We start from the raw sequence: 17,255 nt of genomic DNA on the forward strand, positions 1-17,255 counted from the left end.
GCTTTGTGGTTCAGAATTACAGGTCTCATGTCAATTGAATTAAGGTGGAATTGATGTCCCTGTTTTTTTTGTTTGTTTGTTTTTGTTTTGTTTTGTTTTGTTTTAATAATAGTTTCTGAAGAAAGAAAGGGACTTAGAGGCTTTCCTGGTGTTACTCCACAGGCTTAACTCTACCAGTTGTCTAGAGGCTCTTTCTAGGAAAATTATTTATAAACAGAATCAGATTGGCTGATCCTGAAGTTTTTAATTTTTTCGCATTTTTAAAAGCAGCAAAGCCTCCACTCACTCCTGTTTCCAAGTCTCAGTTCCATCAGTCAGCACTAATTTCTTTCTAGTTTGGTCTTGCGTAGTGTCCACCATTTGTGCTGGTTCTGGGTGATAGAACTTTCTGGTGGGAATGTGTGCGCAGCGTGGTAGCCGCTAATTCTGAGCTGTGGCTAAGGTGGCTGAGGAGCTGAGTGCTTGCCTTCACCTAATCACTTACCTTTCTCAGCTCCACGTGGGACAGCTCTGTCCTCCCCATCTGCGCATTTTACCACACACTGACCAGCACCGTTCTCGTGCCTCATAGCTGTGGTCACGGTAGATGAGGTCCTTTCCTTGCACCATGCGCTCACCTTCTGGGGGGACCCCTGATGTAGAAACTGTACCCTCTAGGGGACCCCTGATGTAGAAACCGTAAACCTAGAGCCTCAGGATGGTAGACAGTGCTTGGAAGGACTGAAGTGAGTGGAGCACAGCTCTCAGAGGCTGTGCCTTTAATTGTCCTTGGGAAATAAGAGAGAGGCCACAGGATGCAAATGCTTACAAGGGAAGGCAGGAAATGAGGGTCAGAGGGGCCTTGAAATGATGCAGGGAAATAGGCAGGAGTCAGGTGGGTTTTGTAAGGAATTGAGATTTTGTCTGTGCCGTGGGAAGCTACTGAAAGACTGTTACTAAGAGAGGGGCATCACTAGATTGAGTTTTTTAAAAATAACAGCTCTCACTGCTACTTTCAAACTTGCTTAAGGGGATTTATTTTCCCTTTCAATAAAATTTTGCTTCTGGAGCCGGCATTGTGGTGCAGCAGGTTAAGCCGCCGCCTACTTGTTGGCATCTCATATGAATGCTGGTTTGAATCTGGCTGCTCCTCTTCTGATCCAGCTCCCTGTTAATGTGCCTGGGAAAGCAGTAGAAGATGGCACAAGTGCTTGGTCCCCTACCACCCATTTGGGAGATTCAGGTGGCGTTCCAGGCTACTGGTTTCTGCCTGGCCCAGTCCTCACCATTGCAGTCATTTGCGGAGTGAACCAGTAAATGGAAGATCGGTTTCTCTCTCTTCCTCTCTCTCTCCCTCTCTTTCCCTCTTCCCTTCTTCCCCTCTTCCCTCCCTATCTCCATCTCTGTCTCTGTCAGTCTACCTTTCAAACAAATAATATTTTTAAAATAATTTTGCTTCTTAAAATATGTATGCACAGCACAAAATCCAAAAGATCCAAGAGGAAGTCAGTCAGAGTCGTCCTTCCTCCCCTCGTTCATCCACCCACTTCCCCTCCTTGAAAGTAGTTTCTTAGAGCTTAAATTTTAATCTTGAAGCCTTCCTTCAGCTCTGCCATTCTGTCTTGAGTTACTGTAGAGACTTACGTGAATCTCATCCTTGACTGGTGCGATTTGGATTTCCTTGATTGTAGGCATTTTACTTACTATTGTTCGGCCCCCACCACCCTGGCTTTAGTGGTCAGTACAGTCTGTAAGCAAAGTAGAAGTTTATTTATTAAGTCAATTATTTATTTAGTGAGAAATCAATGGTTTTCATTTGTTGTATTTTGTAGGAAGAAGTTCTAAAGGACTTTGAAGACTTGGCTGGGAAACTGTCATGGTCAGACCCTTTAAAAGTGTGGGAAATGAATAGCAGTTTCAAGAAGAAAAAAACAAAACGCAAAAAGACAAATCAGAATTCAAATAAAGGGAAGACTGATAATGGACAAGGAGACAAAAAAGATGAGAGAGATGTTAAGAAAGAGTTGACTAGCAGTGCTTCAGAGACACAAATCTTAGACTATTATGAAAACCCAGCCATCAAAGAGGAGATCTCCACGTTGGTCGGAGATGATTTGGCTTCTAGCAAAGATGAGACTGATGAAAGGTCGAAAGAAGAAACGGATGCATCAGTGCTGCGGTTCAGAGTCACCTGCAACAGGGCGGGAGAGAAGCACTGCTTTACCTCCAATGAGGCTGCGAGGGATTTTGGAGGTGCTGTTCAAGAATACTTTAAGTGGAAGGCTGACATGACCAGCTTTGATGTGGAGGTGAGCACAGGCTCTCACTGGGATGATTCAAGAAGGCTGTCATAGGTTGATGAAGTTTTCAAACTAACCCAGTCTTGGGGACAATTAAACTGGAGCAGTAGAGCTAGCAGGGTGTGGTTAACAAGAGCATGGGTTATGGAAACAGCACTAGATCCAAGGTTGAATGCCAGAGCGCTGTATCTTGGGCCCAGATCATCTGGCATGTATTCCAGTGGAGCCAATAATAGTACTTACCTTTAAGGATGTTGTGGACATTACATGAGATGATATATATCTAAAGGATTGCATCATGCCTACTGTATTCTAAGTGCTCAGGACTTGGGCTTTCTAATTTCTGATCTAGTCCTGGTTTCTATACTACACTGACTTTCAGATTATAATATTCAGCTAGAAATAAATTGCTTTTGTGTATCTTGGTCATGGAGTTTTGCTACTAATAAAAGTGCAATACATTTTTAAAACAAAGCTTGTGCCAGCAGCTTAAGCCACCTGGGACCCCTGCATCACATATTAGAGTGTTTGGGATCAAGTCCCACCTCTGCCTCCGTTTCCCATCCAGCTTCCTACTGATGCACTAGGGAGGCAGCAGATGGTGGCTCAAGTACTGGGTCCCTGTTACCCACCAGGAGACCTGGTTGGAGTTCCTGGCTATTGGCTCCTGGGCTCCTGGCCCAGCCCCTGCTGTTAGAGTGAACTAGTGCATAGAAAATAGATATCTCTGTCTCTCTTTCAAATAAATAAAAATGAATGACTTAACACTGTGAAAAATGGCCGGCATTGTGGCACAGCAGGTTAAACTGCAGCTAGCAGGATAGGCATCTCATATCAGAGTACCAGTTGGAGTCCCAGCTGCTCCACTTCCGGTGCAGCGTCCGGCTAATGCGCCTGGAGAGGTAAGGAGAGATGCCTGAGGTCCTGGACCCCTGCCATCCATATGGGAGACCAGGATGGAATTCCTGGCTCTTGGCTTCAGCCTGGCCCAGACCTGGGTGTCGGGGCCATTTGGGGAGTGAACCAATGGATGAAAGCTAGCTCTCCCTCTTTCTTCTTCTTTCTTTCTCTCCCTGCCTTCCAAGTAAATAAATCTTAAAAAACAAACAAAAACCTCAACTTCTTCAGTTCAGTGCTAATACTTACTGTAGAGCAAGCTCTTCTTTCTTAAATTCCTTTAGTTTCCCAAACCCTGGTTCCTCTGTTGAGCATGCTTACTAGTAGCTCAGTGCTACATCAGAGAATGACTCGTGGGCAGGAGGAACGGCAGGCTTTGAACCTCTGGCAGGCTGAAAGGCCCCTGACAGTTGTTTTTTTTTGTTTGTTTTTGTTTTTGTTTTTGTTTTTTTGACAGGCAGTTAGAGACAGAGAGAAAGGTCTTCCTTTTTCCATTCACTCCCAAGTGGCCGCTATGGCCGGTGCATTGCTGCTGGCGTGCTGCGCCGATCCGAAGCCAGGAGCCAGCTGCTTCTCCTGGTCTCCCATGCGGGTGCAGGGCCCAAGCACTTGGGCCATCCTCCACTGCACTCCCAGGCCACAGCAGAGAGCTGGACTGGAAGAGGAGCAACTGGGACAGAATCCAGCACCCCGATTGGGACTAGAACCCGTGGTGCTGGCACCGCAGGTGGAGGATTAGCCTAGTGAGCCATGGCGCCAGCCAGACAGTTGGCATTTTTACCAAGAAGTCAGTTTCTGTTACTTTTGGGCTACTATGATCTGGGCACATCACTCGTTCGTATGGAATATTTTTACACGTCAGATCAGAACAGTCCCCATTTTTCTCACACAGCTGCCAGGAGAATGAACAAGTGAACTAGCACAGTCAGGTCCCACAGTAGGTGGTTCAGAGGACAGGTTCTGGAGCTGTGCTGCCTGGGATTCAGTGCCAGCTTAGGAGTTCCATGACCACGGGCCAGCGAGCTAATGTTTATGTGCCTTAGCTTTCTCATCTCTAAAGGGGGCTGATAACATTTGGCCTGGAGGGCATGAACATGAGATGAGGTCCTGTGTGTGCAGTGTGGAACGCTGCCTCGCGTGTAGGAAGTCCTGTGTAATTGTCAGCTGCTTCTGTTGTTGATAACAACATGATGAGGAAATCCTTGGTGGAAGGTTGTAGAACATACTTTTTTTTTATCAGAATAACCGTGTGTTAGGAAAACTGTAACTGGGAGCACATCAGTTATGTCACAGACATTATTGTTTAAGTGAGTCAAATTTCTAAAAGTCCTAAATATAAAACAGTACAATAGATGATAAAGCACACTGTTAATTGTTGATTGGTAGGTATAATTTAGAGTTCATTGTGCTAAGTGGTCGTGTTGCACATCTGTATATTTTAAATTTTTTCAAAAAATGTTTAACATTTTTAAAATACATGTTTTTTTAAGAGAGATAGAGGTCTTCCATCTGATGGTTGGAAGCCCTAAAATACGTATATTTAAAAATTTGGCTGGCGCCGCAGCTCAATAGTTTAATCCTCCACCTTGCAGCACTGGCACACCTGGTTCTAGTCCCAGTCAGGGTGCCGGATTCTATCCCGGTTGCCCCTCTTCCAGGCCAGCTCTCTGCTGTGGCCCAGGAGTGCAGTGGAGGATGGCCCAAGTGCTTGGGCCCTGCACCCCATGGGCAACCAGGATAAGCACCTGGCTCCTGCCTTCGGATCAGCGTGGTGTGCCGGCCGCAGTATGCTGGCCGCGGCGGCCATTAGGGGGTGAACCAACGGCAAAGGAAGACCTTTCTCCCTGTCTGTCTCTCTCACTGTCCACTCTGCCTGTCAAAAATAAATAAATAAATAAACTTGTATGGCGGGTGTTGTGGCACCTCTAAGCCACCACTTGGGGCACCGATGTTGGAGTGCTGGTTCAAGTCCCAGTGCCTCCACTTGCAGTTCAGCATCCTGTTAAGGGCTGCAGATGATGGCCCGAATATGTGGGTCCCCGCGTGTGGGAGACCTGCACGGAGTTCCATTGATGGCTTCAGCCTGGCTGAGCCTTGGTTGTTGCAGGAATCTAGGGAGTGAACCAGCAGGTAGAAGATTGTCTGTCTTGCTCTTGTTCTCACTTTCTCTATGTCCTTCCTTCTCTGTCACTCTACCTTTCAAAAAAATTAAACAGTCTTTAAAAAGCATAGGGGCGGCTGGTGCCGCGGCTCAATAGGCTAATCCTCTGCCTGTGGCGCCGGCAGACTGGGTTCTAGTCCCGGTCGGGGCGCCAGATTCTGTCCTGGCTGCCCCTCTTCCAGTCTAGCTCTCTGCTGTGGCCCGGGAGTGCTGTGGAGGATGGCCCAAGTGCTTGGGCCCTGCACCCCATGGGAGACCAGAAGAAGCACCTGGCTCCTGGCTTCGGATCAGCGAGATGCGCCGGCCTCAGCGGCTATTGGAGGGTGAACCAACGGTAAAGGAAGACCTTTCTCTCTGTCTGTCTCTCTCACTGTCTAAATCTGCCTGTCAAAAATAAATAAATAAATAAATAAATAAATAGCATAGGGGCCGGCGCCATGGCACAGTGGGTTAAAAACCCCAGCCTGCAGCACCAGCATCCCCTATGGGCGCCAGTAAAGTCCCAGCTGCTCATCTTCCAACCCAGCTTTCTGCTGTGGCCTGGGAAAGCAGTAGAAAATGGTCTAAGCTCTTGGACCCCTGCACCCTCGAAGAAGACCTGGAAGAGGCTCCTGGCTTTGGATTATTTCAGCTCTGGTTGTTGAGGTCATTTGGGGAGTGAACCATCAGAATGGAAGACCTCTCTCTGTAACTCTTTCGAATAAATAAAATCTTTAAAAAAAATCTTCAAAATATGTTTGCATTATAAATGCTGGGGGGAAATCTGGTTATATAGCCAACTTATAGATTTCATAAATAAACAGATGTAGAAGTTAAACAGTAATATACACTATGATTTTTCATTTGTATGAAGTTCCAAAAAAAAAAATGGTCAAACTAATTTATGGTGGCAGTGGTGAGATCAGTGATTCTCTTGTGTGGATTTTAATGGGAAGACCAAGGGGAGGCTTCTGTGTGGGTAAAACTCAGTGCACTGTACACTTTGCACGTGTCCAGCTTACTGAAGGCAAAGTACCCATCCATAAGAAAGCAAGCAAAAAGCCTCAAGTAAAAAGTCTTGAACAGTCCTAACAGTTTTCCTTGTTTAACTTGCTAGGTTCTCTTGAACATCCATGACAATGAGGTCCTTGTGGGCATTGCTCTGACAGAAGAGAGTCTCCACCGAAGAAACATAACACATTTTGGACCTACAACTCTCAGGTCAACTCTTGCCTACGGGATGCTCAGGTGAGAGGGTGGTGTTGCTCTGATTAAAGCAGTGCCTGGGTTTGAGTAAGTATTTCTGTCTCTTGAATCCAGTATTGACTCCTTGTGATTCTGAAAATAGCACTTGATCGGCATCTCCATTTTCTTGCCTTTAAAATGAGAATGATAGTTTTCATGCACCTCCTAGATTTGCTGTGTTTCTGTTTAGACAGGGTATACTGTTGCTCTGTGTGATCCATCACGTGCAGCGAGGCAGGTGGAAGCAGGATCTTTAAAGGTGCATAGTGTGTAAAAATGAAGTTGTATACACACAGCAATCCAGGAATAGCCTGGGGCTGTCCCCTTTTCATAGTACAGGACCCATCTTCTCTCATTTTCCCTCCTCCCTCTTATTGGGTGCTTCTGCTCACCACTTGTATAAGTTTATCAGCTTTGAGCTTCTGTTTTCCAGACTTCAAAATAGGTTTAATGTGATTCTAAAAGTTTATCAGTGAGTATGAAATGCAGAAACGTCTGCAGAACTTTTTGCCTGCATTGCCTGACCTGTCCTGGTGGTTGAGTGAGTGTCTCGGTCCTCTGCAGAGTTGTAGTTCAGCGCAGGTGGAACACAGTCAGTCAGTAGAAAACTGGACCCATTTGGGTAAGGAACAGCTCGGAGTCTTCACTGATAGAGCAGGCATTTAGTATCTGCTGCCAGGCATTACGATTGGAACCAGGATGCACACTGAGAGTTATTTTGGGTGCAAACAATAGAATTTAAAAGTGATGACTGGGTCAGAGGGGCAGTTTTTTTGGAATGATAATGAACAATCTTGGGGGATCCCCGGAAAAAGTCAAAGCTATGTCTCAAGAAGAGTGGGTGCTGACCTTGGAAAGCCCCTAGAGAGCCTTTTGCTCTTGTCTTTGCTCATCTGTGCAGACAGTTGTCCCTTGTCTCTGTTTATGTATTTCCAGTTCCAAACGACCAGCCACACTGCATAGAGCTTCTAGCTCTTTGTTCCAAATTCTTGGACAGAGGATCTCATTGACAGAATTTTGGTAAAGTGTTCACCACAACTTACCAGCAGTGACAAGGGAGTACAGGGTTGCCTACTACCCAAGTGTTAAGGGGTAGGAACAGCAAGGGAGAGTTGGACAAGTACTAGGATGACAACCCAGTATTAATCCCCAAGCATTTTTTTTGAGTGGGAGGTAGAGAAGTTGAGGACAACAGAAGGAAATAGAAACCTGTGGCCTGTGCGGGTGCCTGGAATGCCTTCTGTTCTTTTTTTAATATATATACATTTTTTTTGAAAGAATTACACAGAAGAAGAGACATGGAGAGAGCTCTTCCATCTGCTGGTTCACTCCCTAAGTAGCTGCAGCAGCTGGGGCTGTGCTAGGCCAAAGGCAGGAATCAGGAGCTTCTTTCACATCTCCCATGTGGGTTTCCACTGATGTCCCAGGCACATTAGCAGGGAGCTGGATCAGAAGTGGAGCAGCCAGGTTTTGAACCAGTGCCATATGGGGTGCTGGTGTCACAGGTGGTGGCTTTACCCACTATGCCACAGTGCCAACCCATGCCTCCAGTTCTGATTTGGCATCTGCTAGTTTTGTGGGATAATGCATGAAGAGCTTGAATTCATACATATCAAATTCCAGATGCCAAAGTGATTATGTCAGAAATTAAAATCATATGTTTTTAGTTTTTAAAATTCAAAAGGAAAGAAACACTGAATGTTTAATTCCCAGTAAAATTATATTGATCAATGCTTTGAGACATGTTCCCCCCTTTTTTTTTTAATATAACAGTAAGGGTTTATCCTAAAGGTGTATATGAGAGAGTGTACATGTGAGTATTTTAAAAGGTTTGGAAGCTAAGTTCATTCTGGGAGTGAACTGGGATTTTGGATGATAGTGTGGGCTTTAGTTGTACGTAATGATTTTTTTTCCCAAGCACTAATTTAGAGAATCAACATGTAACTACAAATGGATTTTTTAGTTTTAAGGGTTTTTATAAATTATTTTTTAAAAAGATTTATTATGTACTTGAAAGACAGGACTTGGCTGGGTCAAAGACAGGAGGCAGAGCTTCATTTCAGTCTCCTACATGGATGGCAGAGGCCCAACCACTTGGGCCATCTTTTGCTGCTGACATTTTAGGGGACAGCTTAACCTGCTATGCCACAACACCAGCCCCTACATTGGAATTTTTAAATGACTTTAGATTAGTACCTTCATAAAGTGGTGACAGTCCAGCTTCAGGAGGCATCGTGGAAGTGTCAGCTTTTGTTCAAATCTCTTCATAGGCTGTTTTTTTTTTTTTTCCTTCCAGGCTATGTGCTCCTCAACCTACTGATATAATTATCGATCCAATGTGTGGAACAGGAGCAATACCAATAGAGGTAATAACTTTTCGTTAGCTGTCAGATAAGCAGGTGATATATCCAGTATGTTGCTTGCTGGGCAAATAAGACATAATGTGATCACCCAGGTTGAAGCTGTGGACTCACGAGTTTCAAAAGAATCACAGCAGTGAAGTTGCAACTTGCGGGTAAAGAACAATAACAACTCAAGCCAAATAGCCAAGTGCCACAGAGCTAGACAGCACGGTCAGTTCACTGGGTTACAGGGGAGCCCGAGGGTTAGAACCCGGGGTGGGTTCCCTCTCTGCTAACAGACAGGCTGGTAGACTTGAAGGCAGAGTAGAAACTAGGGGAAGTGGTTTCCATTTCTGTGAGCGGACTTTATGTTTCTTAATCTTCTTAGGTTCCAGGAGGGAGTAAGAGTAAGGGTACTTCAGAAAGGTCATGGAAAAATGGAATTAAAGGCAAATTTATTTTGGTAAAAAAAAAAATACTAATTTCATGCATAGTTTTTCATAAGATACATTTTTCATGAACTTTTTGAAAACTTCTTCCTTATTTGCATGGGAGCCAACGGCAGGGGGATTCCCCAGATTCATGAGTGGGCAGAAACTGAACAGATGAGCAAGCCCAGAGCAACCCACAGAGGGAAAATTAATCCATCCTTCAGTAAGAAAGTGGACATCTGTGATGTGGGAGTTGAAGACCATGAAGGAAATCAGACTTGATTATAAGACAGGTGGAGAAATCACCCCGGCTGAAGAGCCCTGCACAGGGAACCGAGGTGTGGTCATGAGTTCTGGGCACAGAGCGGAATGTTGTTCAGCAGTCGACCCTGATGTGTCTGCAAAACTCATGTCAAGAATAAGACTACAGGGGCTGGCACCATGGCTCACTTGGTTAATCCTCCACCCGCAGCACCAGCATCCCATATGGGCGCTGGGTTCTAGTCCCAGTTGCTCCTCTTCCAGTCCAGCTCTCTGCTGTGGCCCAGGAAGGCAGTGGAGGGTGGCCCAAGTGCTTGGGCCCCTGCACCCGCATGGGAGACCAGGAGGAAGCACCTGGCTCCTGACTTCTGATCGGCGCAGCGGCAGCTGTAGCGGCCATCTGGGGAGTGAACCAACAGAAGGAAGACCTTTCTCTCTGTCTCTCTCTCTCAACTGTCAAATAAATTAAAAAATTAATTAATTAATTAAAAAAAAAAGAACAAGACTACAAAGCCAGAGAACAGAGGCCAAAAGAGAACCAAAGAGAGGTGTGAGCTATTTCTCTGTAAAAGGAGACATGAGGAGCCAGTGTGGAAAAACCTAAGCTGAACTATGATCACAGTGAGCAAGATTACTTTACTTCTAAAGATTTATATGTTTCTTGGAGACACTTTAGTGAGAGAGAGCTTCCAATCTGCTGGTTTCCTCTCCAACTGGCCACAATGGCCAGAGCTGAGCCAGGAGCCTGGAGCTCCTTCTAGGTCTCCCACATGAGGAGGCCCAACCACTTGGGCCATGTTCTGCTGCTTTCCCCAGCGTGTTAGCAGGGAGCTGGATTGTGGAGCAGCTGGAACTTGAACTGATGCTCATATGGGATGCTGACAGCACAGGAGGTAGCTTAACCTGCCTTGCTACAACTCCAGCCCCTGAAATGAGTAAGATTATGAAAAGGACTGGCAGGGTACACTGTACAGGTTTCTTCACCAAAGTATAAAATACTTATGTAGAATACTCTTTAAGCAGTACTGCAAACCCAAATCTTTCCAAAACTGAAAAGCAAATCTTTTTTTTTTTTTTTTGGCTGCCTTTTTCACTTTTTCACTCTGTTTTCTGTGGTGTACTTTAGGCTTAAAAAAAAAAAAACAAAAAAAAAAGTAGGGGAGTTAGAATCCTCTGAGAGGCTTCCTCTAACCCTGTAGGTGCCTCTGCAGCCCGCTCACCCCACATTGCATGCGTCTCTTCTGTTTGACGCCATTGCAGGCTTCCAGACAGGCGTATGTCCTCCCTCCCAGTGTCTGGGCAGGAGGCAGGGAGGAAGCGCCATATCTGGGGTGAGCAGCGTTCTCCTGTCAGCAGAGGGACGGCTTTGCGCTCATCCTGTGCATCGGGCAGAGCCTTCTCTGCTTTATGTCAGAAACTGTCACTGCACCAAACTTGAGTCAGGCCTAGGATAGCACGTCCCATCCTTTCACAGATCATATGTGACATTCTGGTATTCGTTTTCTGCCGACATGACTTACTTAACATTACAAAATCCTCTCTGGGATATGGTAGTTGTCACTCAAAAATGTTTATCAGAAGAGGAAATTGCATTTTACTTTGAAATTCTCTGATAATCTAATATATCCGATTAAACTCTCACAACCACAGAGGAATACAAGTTTGGTCAGTTTGATTTGGATAATTTTTTTAAATTTAATTTCTTTGTTTATTTGAGAAGTAGGTTGAGGGTGAGCTTGTATCCAGTGGTTCACTCCCCAGATGCCCTCAGTGGAAGGCTGAGCCAGGCCCAAACTGGAAGCTAGGCATGTCGTCCCTGTGTCTTACTGTGGACAGCAGGAGCCGTGTGCCTCCCGGAGTCTGCCGTAGCAGATGCTGACACCAGGAGCTAGAACCAGGCATCAAACCCTGCTACTCTGATGTAGGATTTTGGTGTCTTAACTTCTAGACTAAATGTCCGTCTCTGGCGAATGTTTCTAAACCATGTTTATTTGGGGACTGTAATGCCTTGTCTGTGCCAGGCACTGGTGGGTGAGAAACTTAATGAAGTACGAGGCTATCCTGGGGCCACTCCTGGTGAGCAGACAGACACAGAGGTAATTAAAAATGGTGCAGCAGAGGAAGCCTCCACTTGGCCTGCCCATACCGCGTGTGGAGCACTTGTTCAAGTTCCTGCTGCTCTGCTTCTGATCCAGCTTCCTGCTAATGCACCTGGGAAGTCAGTGGGAGATGGCCCAAGTACTTGGGTCTCTGCCACCCATGTAGTAGACCAGGATGGAGTTCCTGGCGCCTGGCTCTTAGCCTGCCTCAGACCCTGACTGCTGTAGGCATTTAGGAAGTGAAGCAATGGATGAAGATCTCCCTGCCTCCCTCCCTCTGTTGCCTGTCCTTTAATAAAAGTAAACAAATCTTTATTTATTTTTATTTTTATTTATTTGAAAGAATTACAGAGAGAGGTAGAGAGAGAGAGAGAGGTCTTCCATCCGCTGGTTCACTCCCCAGATGGCTGCAACAGACTGAGCTGCGCTGATCCGAAGCCAGGAGCTTCTTCCAGGTCTCCCATGTGGGTGCAGGGGCATAAGGACCTGGGCCATCTTCTACTGCTTTCCCAGGCCATAGCAGAGAGCTAGATTGGAAGAGGAGCAGCCAGGACTGGGACTGGCGCCCATATGGGATGCTGGCGCTTCAGTCCAAGGCTCTAACCCGCTGTGCCACAGTGCCAGCCCCTTTTTTTTTTTTTTTTTTTTTTAAACAGATAGACAGTGAGAAAGAGAGAGAAAGGTCTTCCTTTGTTGGTTCACCCCCACCAAATGGCCGCTACGGCACTAGAACCTGGCGCCCATATGGGATGCTGGTGCCGCAGGTGGAGGATTAACCAAGTGAGCCACGGCGCTGGCCCAGTAATCAAATCTTTAAAAAAAAAGAAGAAGGAAAAGGGGGAGGGTTAAAAAATGGAACTACAGAGGCCAGCGCTGTGGTATAGCAGGTAAAGCCGCCGCCTGCAGTGCCAGCGTCCCATATGGGCACCACTTCTAGTCCCGGCTGCTCCACTTCCTATCCAGCTCTCTGCTATAGCCTGGGAAAGCAGTGGAACATGGCCCAACTCCTTGGGCCTTTGGACCTGCATGGGAGACCCAGAGGAAGTGCTTGGCACCTGGCTTCACATCAGCTCAGCTCCAGCCATTGCAGCCAATTGGAGAGCAAACCAGCGAATGGAAGACCTCTCTCTCTTTCTCTGCTTCTCCTTCTCTCTCTGTGTAACTCTAACTTTCAAATACATTAATCAATCTTTAAAAAAAAAAAAATTGAACTGCAGTGGGGGCCAGGATCGTACAGAGCGCTTTTTTGGAGGAGCCTTTGAGAGATAGCTTGCACAGTTGGGGTTGGTATCACAGAAGTTTGACATGTGAACTGGGTCTTGAGAGACTGCTGGGAATTCAGCAGGCAGAGAAATAACAGGAGAACATTTCCAGGCAGGTAAATAGCAGACTTGACGCATGCCAAGGATTGGATTGGATTGTCTTATTACAGTTGATTGAAATAGTTTGCTGCTTCTGGTTTAATATATACTCTTGTCTTTTAGGGGGCTACCGAGTGGTCCAACTGTTACCATATTGCGGGTGACAATAATGCCCTGGCTGTGAATAGAGCGGCAAATAACATCTCATCTTTACTGACCAAGAGCCAAATTAAAGAAGGGTAAAAATTTAATTATAAAGATTTTGTAGCATCTTTTAGACTTAACCATTTCTCACTGACATCCGTATAATCAAAATAAACATGAGATGTCATTTAAGTTTATTGAAAATATTTTTTATTTTAAAACTTTGAGTATACTTTCCTTAACCTAAAGCAGCTTTTTATTTGTGTTCTCATTTGTTTTCTTATTCATATTTTTCCCCACATAGTCCCAGTATGGATTCATCTTTACTTTCCAAATTTTAAAGCACTTTTTGTGTTTTTACTTAGTCTGTGTTTTAAAAAAAAATTTATCTATTTGAAAGGCAGAGATACACAGAAGAGAGAGGGAGAGAGATCAGTCTGCCTACTCTGGATCACTCCCTAAATGGCCGCAACAGCTGGAGGGGGCTGTGCAGAAGCCAGGAGCCAGTAGTTTCTTCTGAGTTCCCACATGGGTGCAGGGGCCCAAGCACTTGGGCCATCCTCCACTGCTTTCCCAGGCCACAGCAGAGAGCTGGATCAGAAGTGGAGCAGCCAGGACTTGATCCAGTGCCCATATGGGATGCAGTGGCTCAAACCACTGTGCTTCAATGCCTCCTCCTAGGTAGACCATTTTTAAAAATACTGCATAATATCCCAGTGTATAGGAACTCTACAGCCACTTAGCTTTTCCACAGTTACTTCCACAGTTACCTCCACAGTTACAGCACTACACAAGAATCCCAGAGTTAGAAGAGAGCTGGCAGCCACCCCAGGGATACGTACACGTACCATAAGAAATCCAACTTGTAACGTGTGCAGACAGCCACAGGGCTCTGCCTTTGAAGGTTGTTAGTTTCATTCTGGCACAGCTCTAACTGCTAGGCATGCCTTCCATTGAACTGCATGTCTCCCTGTACTGTCGTCCACAGATTGCTTTTTATTTTCCTTCTTGGGTCCATAAAGAAAAACAATTTGACCTCTTCATCCGACAATGACTGAACACAGATATTTGAAGGGGCTAGACATCCTCTGCCCCCCACCCCCCAATCTTCCCTTCTGTTGACAGAACACTCCAGGGTCCTACAATCAGATGCCTTGTTTTTTTTTCCCTGTCTTAAATTTATTCCTTGCAGTTCTAAAAGCCAGATAGTACAAGGCCAAGGTGCCTACCAGCCAGATCAGTTCCAGGTGAGAGCCCTGTTCCCAAACCATGTGCCTTTGAAATCCATGGTTTGGAAGTCACATTGGCCTCTGAGAAAATTTGTTTTCCATCCTTTTGAGGTGTACCAGTGTGTTGTTGCACTGTCTTAGTCTGTAGCCCACTACTCCAGTAGCCCACTACTCCAGATTCCACTTGATGATGTCATCTTTGCCAGCCTTTCACCATGTGGAAAAGTGCCAGCTACTTGGGAAAGAGTTGGTTGAAATGTGTCTCGGCCCAGTTTCTTACCAGCGTCCTCTCTGTAAACTTCTCTGGTCTCCTCTGCCGTGTCCTTTGTTCTTTTTCTTCCTTTCTTTCTTTCTTTTTTTTTTTTTTTTTGACAGGCAGAGTGGGTAGTGAGAGAGACAGAGAGAAAGGTCTTCCTTTGCCGTTGGTTTACCCTCCAATGGCCGCTGCGGCCGGCGCATCACGCTGATCCGAAGCCAGGAGCCAGGTGCTTCTCCTGGTCTCCCATGCGGGTGCAGGGCCCAAGGACTGGGGCCATCCTCCACTGCCTTCCTGGGCCACAGCAGAGAGCTAGACTGGAAGAGGAGCAACCGGGACAGAATCCAGTGCCCCAACCAGGACTAGAAGCCGGAGTGCCAGAGCTGCAGGCAGAAATTAGCCAAGTGAGCCGTGGCGCCGGCCAATGCAAAATCTTTAGCAGAAAACAGAGGGGCCAGCACCAAGGGGGTGTAGGGCCCTAAGGACTTGGGCCATCTTCTACTGCTTTCCCAGGCCATAGCAGAGAGCTGGATCAGAAGTGTAGCAGCTGGATCTCGAACCAGCACACATATGGGGTGCCGGCACTTCAGGTGGCAGCTTTTACCTGGTACACCACAGCACTGGCCCCTCCTTTTCATTTTTTAATCTTTTTTTTTTTAAAGATTTATTTTATTTATTTGAAAGAGTTACAGAGATAGGTAAAAACAGAGAGGTCTTCCATCCATTGGTTCACTCCCCAAATGGCTGTAATGGCTGGAGCTGCGCCAATCCAAAGCCAGGAGCCAAGAGCTTCCTCCGGGTCTCCCATGTAGGTGCAGGGGCCCAAGGACTTTGGCCATCCTCCACTGCTATCCCAGGACATAAGAGAGAGCTGGATTAGAAGAAGAACAGCCAGGACTAGAACTGACGCCCATATGGGATGCTGGCGCTTTAGGCCAGGGCTTTAACCCACTGCGCCACAGCGCCGGCCCCTCATTTTTTTAATCTTAAGATAATTACTGGGGTCTGGAGTTGTAGCATAGTGGGTAGGGCCACTGCTTACAATGCAAGCATCCCATATGGGTGCCAGTTTGTGTCCCTACTGTTCCAGTTCTATTCCAACTCCCTGCTCATGGCCTTAGAAAAGGAATGGAGGATGGCCCAAGTGTTTGGGCCCCTGCTATCCATTTGAGTCACCCAGATAGAGATCCTGATTTCAGCCCTATGCGACCATCTGGGGAGTGAACAAGCCAATGGAAGATCTCTCCTCTGTCTCCCTCCCTGCCTCCTAACTCTGACCTTCAAAATAAATAAATCTTTAAAAAAATTACCTATATATTAACCAACTATATCTGTATTTCTTTAGATCTCCTGTAAGGACTGCATTGATTTATTAAACTTGATTTTTTCAGATGTGTCACCTTATAATCTTCTGTCTTTCAGTGTTCTCTATTTTTCCCAATGTGCTTCTGTAACTTTTTCATCTTCATTTCTGTAATTTAGTGCTTTAGTGCTTTTGTAAATTTTTTTTATATCCTTTCATTTTTTATTTGAAAGGCAGAGAGACAGGCATGAATTGATCTTCCATCCTCTGGGTTCCTCTACAGATGCCTGCAATAGCTAGGGCTTAGCCAGACCAAATCCTGGCACCAAGAACTCAGTCCAGGTCTCCTACATGGGTGACAGGGACCCCAGCACTTGAGCCAACATCTGCTGCCGTCCCAGAATGCAGAAGCTGGATCAGCAGGCATTCTGATATAAAATGTGGGCCCCCAGCAGTCTTAACAGATGTGCCGAATGTCTCCCTCTGGGTTTTTGTTTTAAAAATAGTTTAGGGACTAGAATTGCATTATAGCTGAAGCTGCTGCTTGGGATGCCTGCTTCCCATTCTGGACTGTGGGTTTGAGTCTCAGCTACTCTGTGTCTAATTCAGCTTCCTGCTGATGTTCCTAGAAGGCAACAAATCATGGCCCAGGTAGGTTGATCCCTGCTACCCACACGGGAGACCCAGATAGTGTTCTGCCTCCTGTCTTTAGCATGGCCCAGCCTTGGCTGTTGCTGGTATTTGAAGTTCAAACCAGTATGTGGAAAATCCCTATCTGTCCACCTCCCCCTTTGCCACTCTGTCTTTCAAATAAGTAAGTAAATCTTAAAAACAATGTGTTTTTGTTTTTGTTGTTTTATCTGTTTGAGGGACAGAGCTTTATCCATCTGTTGATTCACTTCTCAAATGCCCACAATGGCCCCAGGCTGAGCCATAGCTGAAGCCAAGAACTGGGAACTCAATCCTGGTCTCCCAAGTAGGTGGCAGGAACTCAACCCTTTGAGCCACCACTGGCTGCCTACCAGAGTATTCGTTAGCAGGGAGCTGGAATTGGGAGCAGGGCTGGGACTTGAACCCAGGCATTGCAGTGTGGGATGCAGGCATCCCAAGTCATGCCAGCTCCCTCCACGCTTGATGAAAAGTTGTCTGCTGCACTTATTTGTGTTGCAGGCTTATTTTCCCCTAAATTTGCTGTGTTAAATCACATATTAAATAGATGCCAACATCTTTAGAAAACCAACCTTCACTATTCATTAATTCCTCATCAT

General features: G+C 46.0%; 1 protein-coding gene across 5 annotated transcripts in view; it reads left to right on the top strand.

Moving 5' to 3' along the window:
* THUMPD3 (THUMP domain containing 3) overlaps positions 1-17,255 on the top strand; it is a 28,064-nt gene that overhangs the window by 8,346 nt on the left and 2,463 nt on the right. For all 5 annotated transcript variants that reach the window (XM_062200384.1, XM_062200383.1, XM_062200382.1 and 2 more), the window contains exons 4-7: positions 1,812-2,288; positions 6,434-6,564; positions 8,858-8,927; positions 13,179-13,294. In XM_062200384.1, coding sequence (XP_062056368.1) covers positions 1,812-2,288; positions 6,434-6,564; positions 8,858-8,927; positions 13,179-13,294 — 794 coding nt within the window. The remainder of the gene's footprint in view (positions 1-1,811; positions 2,289-6,433; positions 6,565-8,857; positions 8,928-13,178; positions 13,295-17,255) is intronic.

The sequence above is a fragment of the Lepus europaeus genome, chromosome 9 (genome assembly GCF_033115175.1).
Source record: "Lepus europaeus isolate LE1 chromosome 9, mLepTim1.pri, whole genome shotgun sequence".
NCBI lineage: Eukaryota > Metazoa > Chordata > Mammalia > Lagomorpha > Leporidae > Lepus > Lepus europaeus.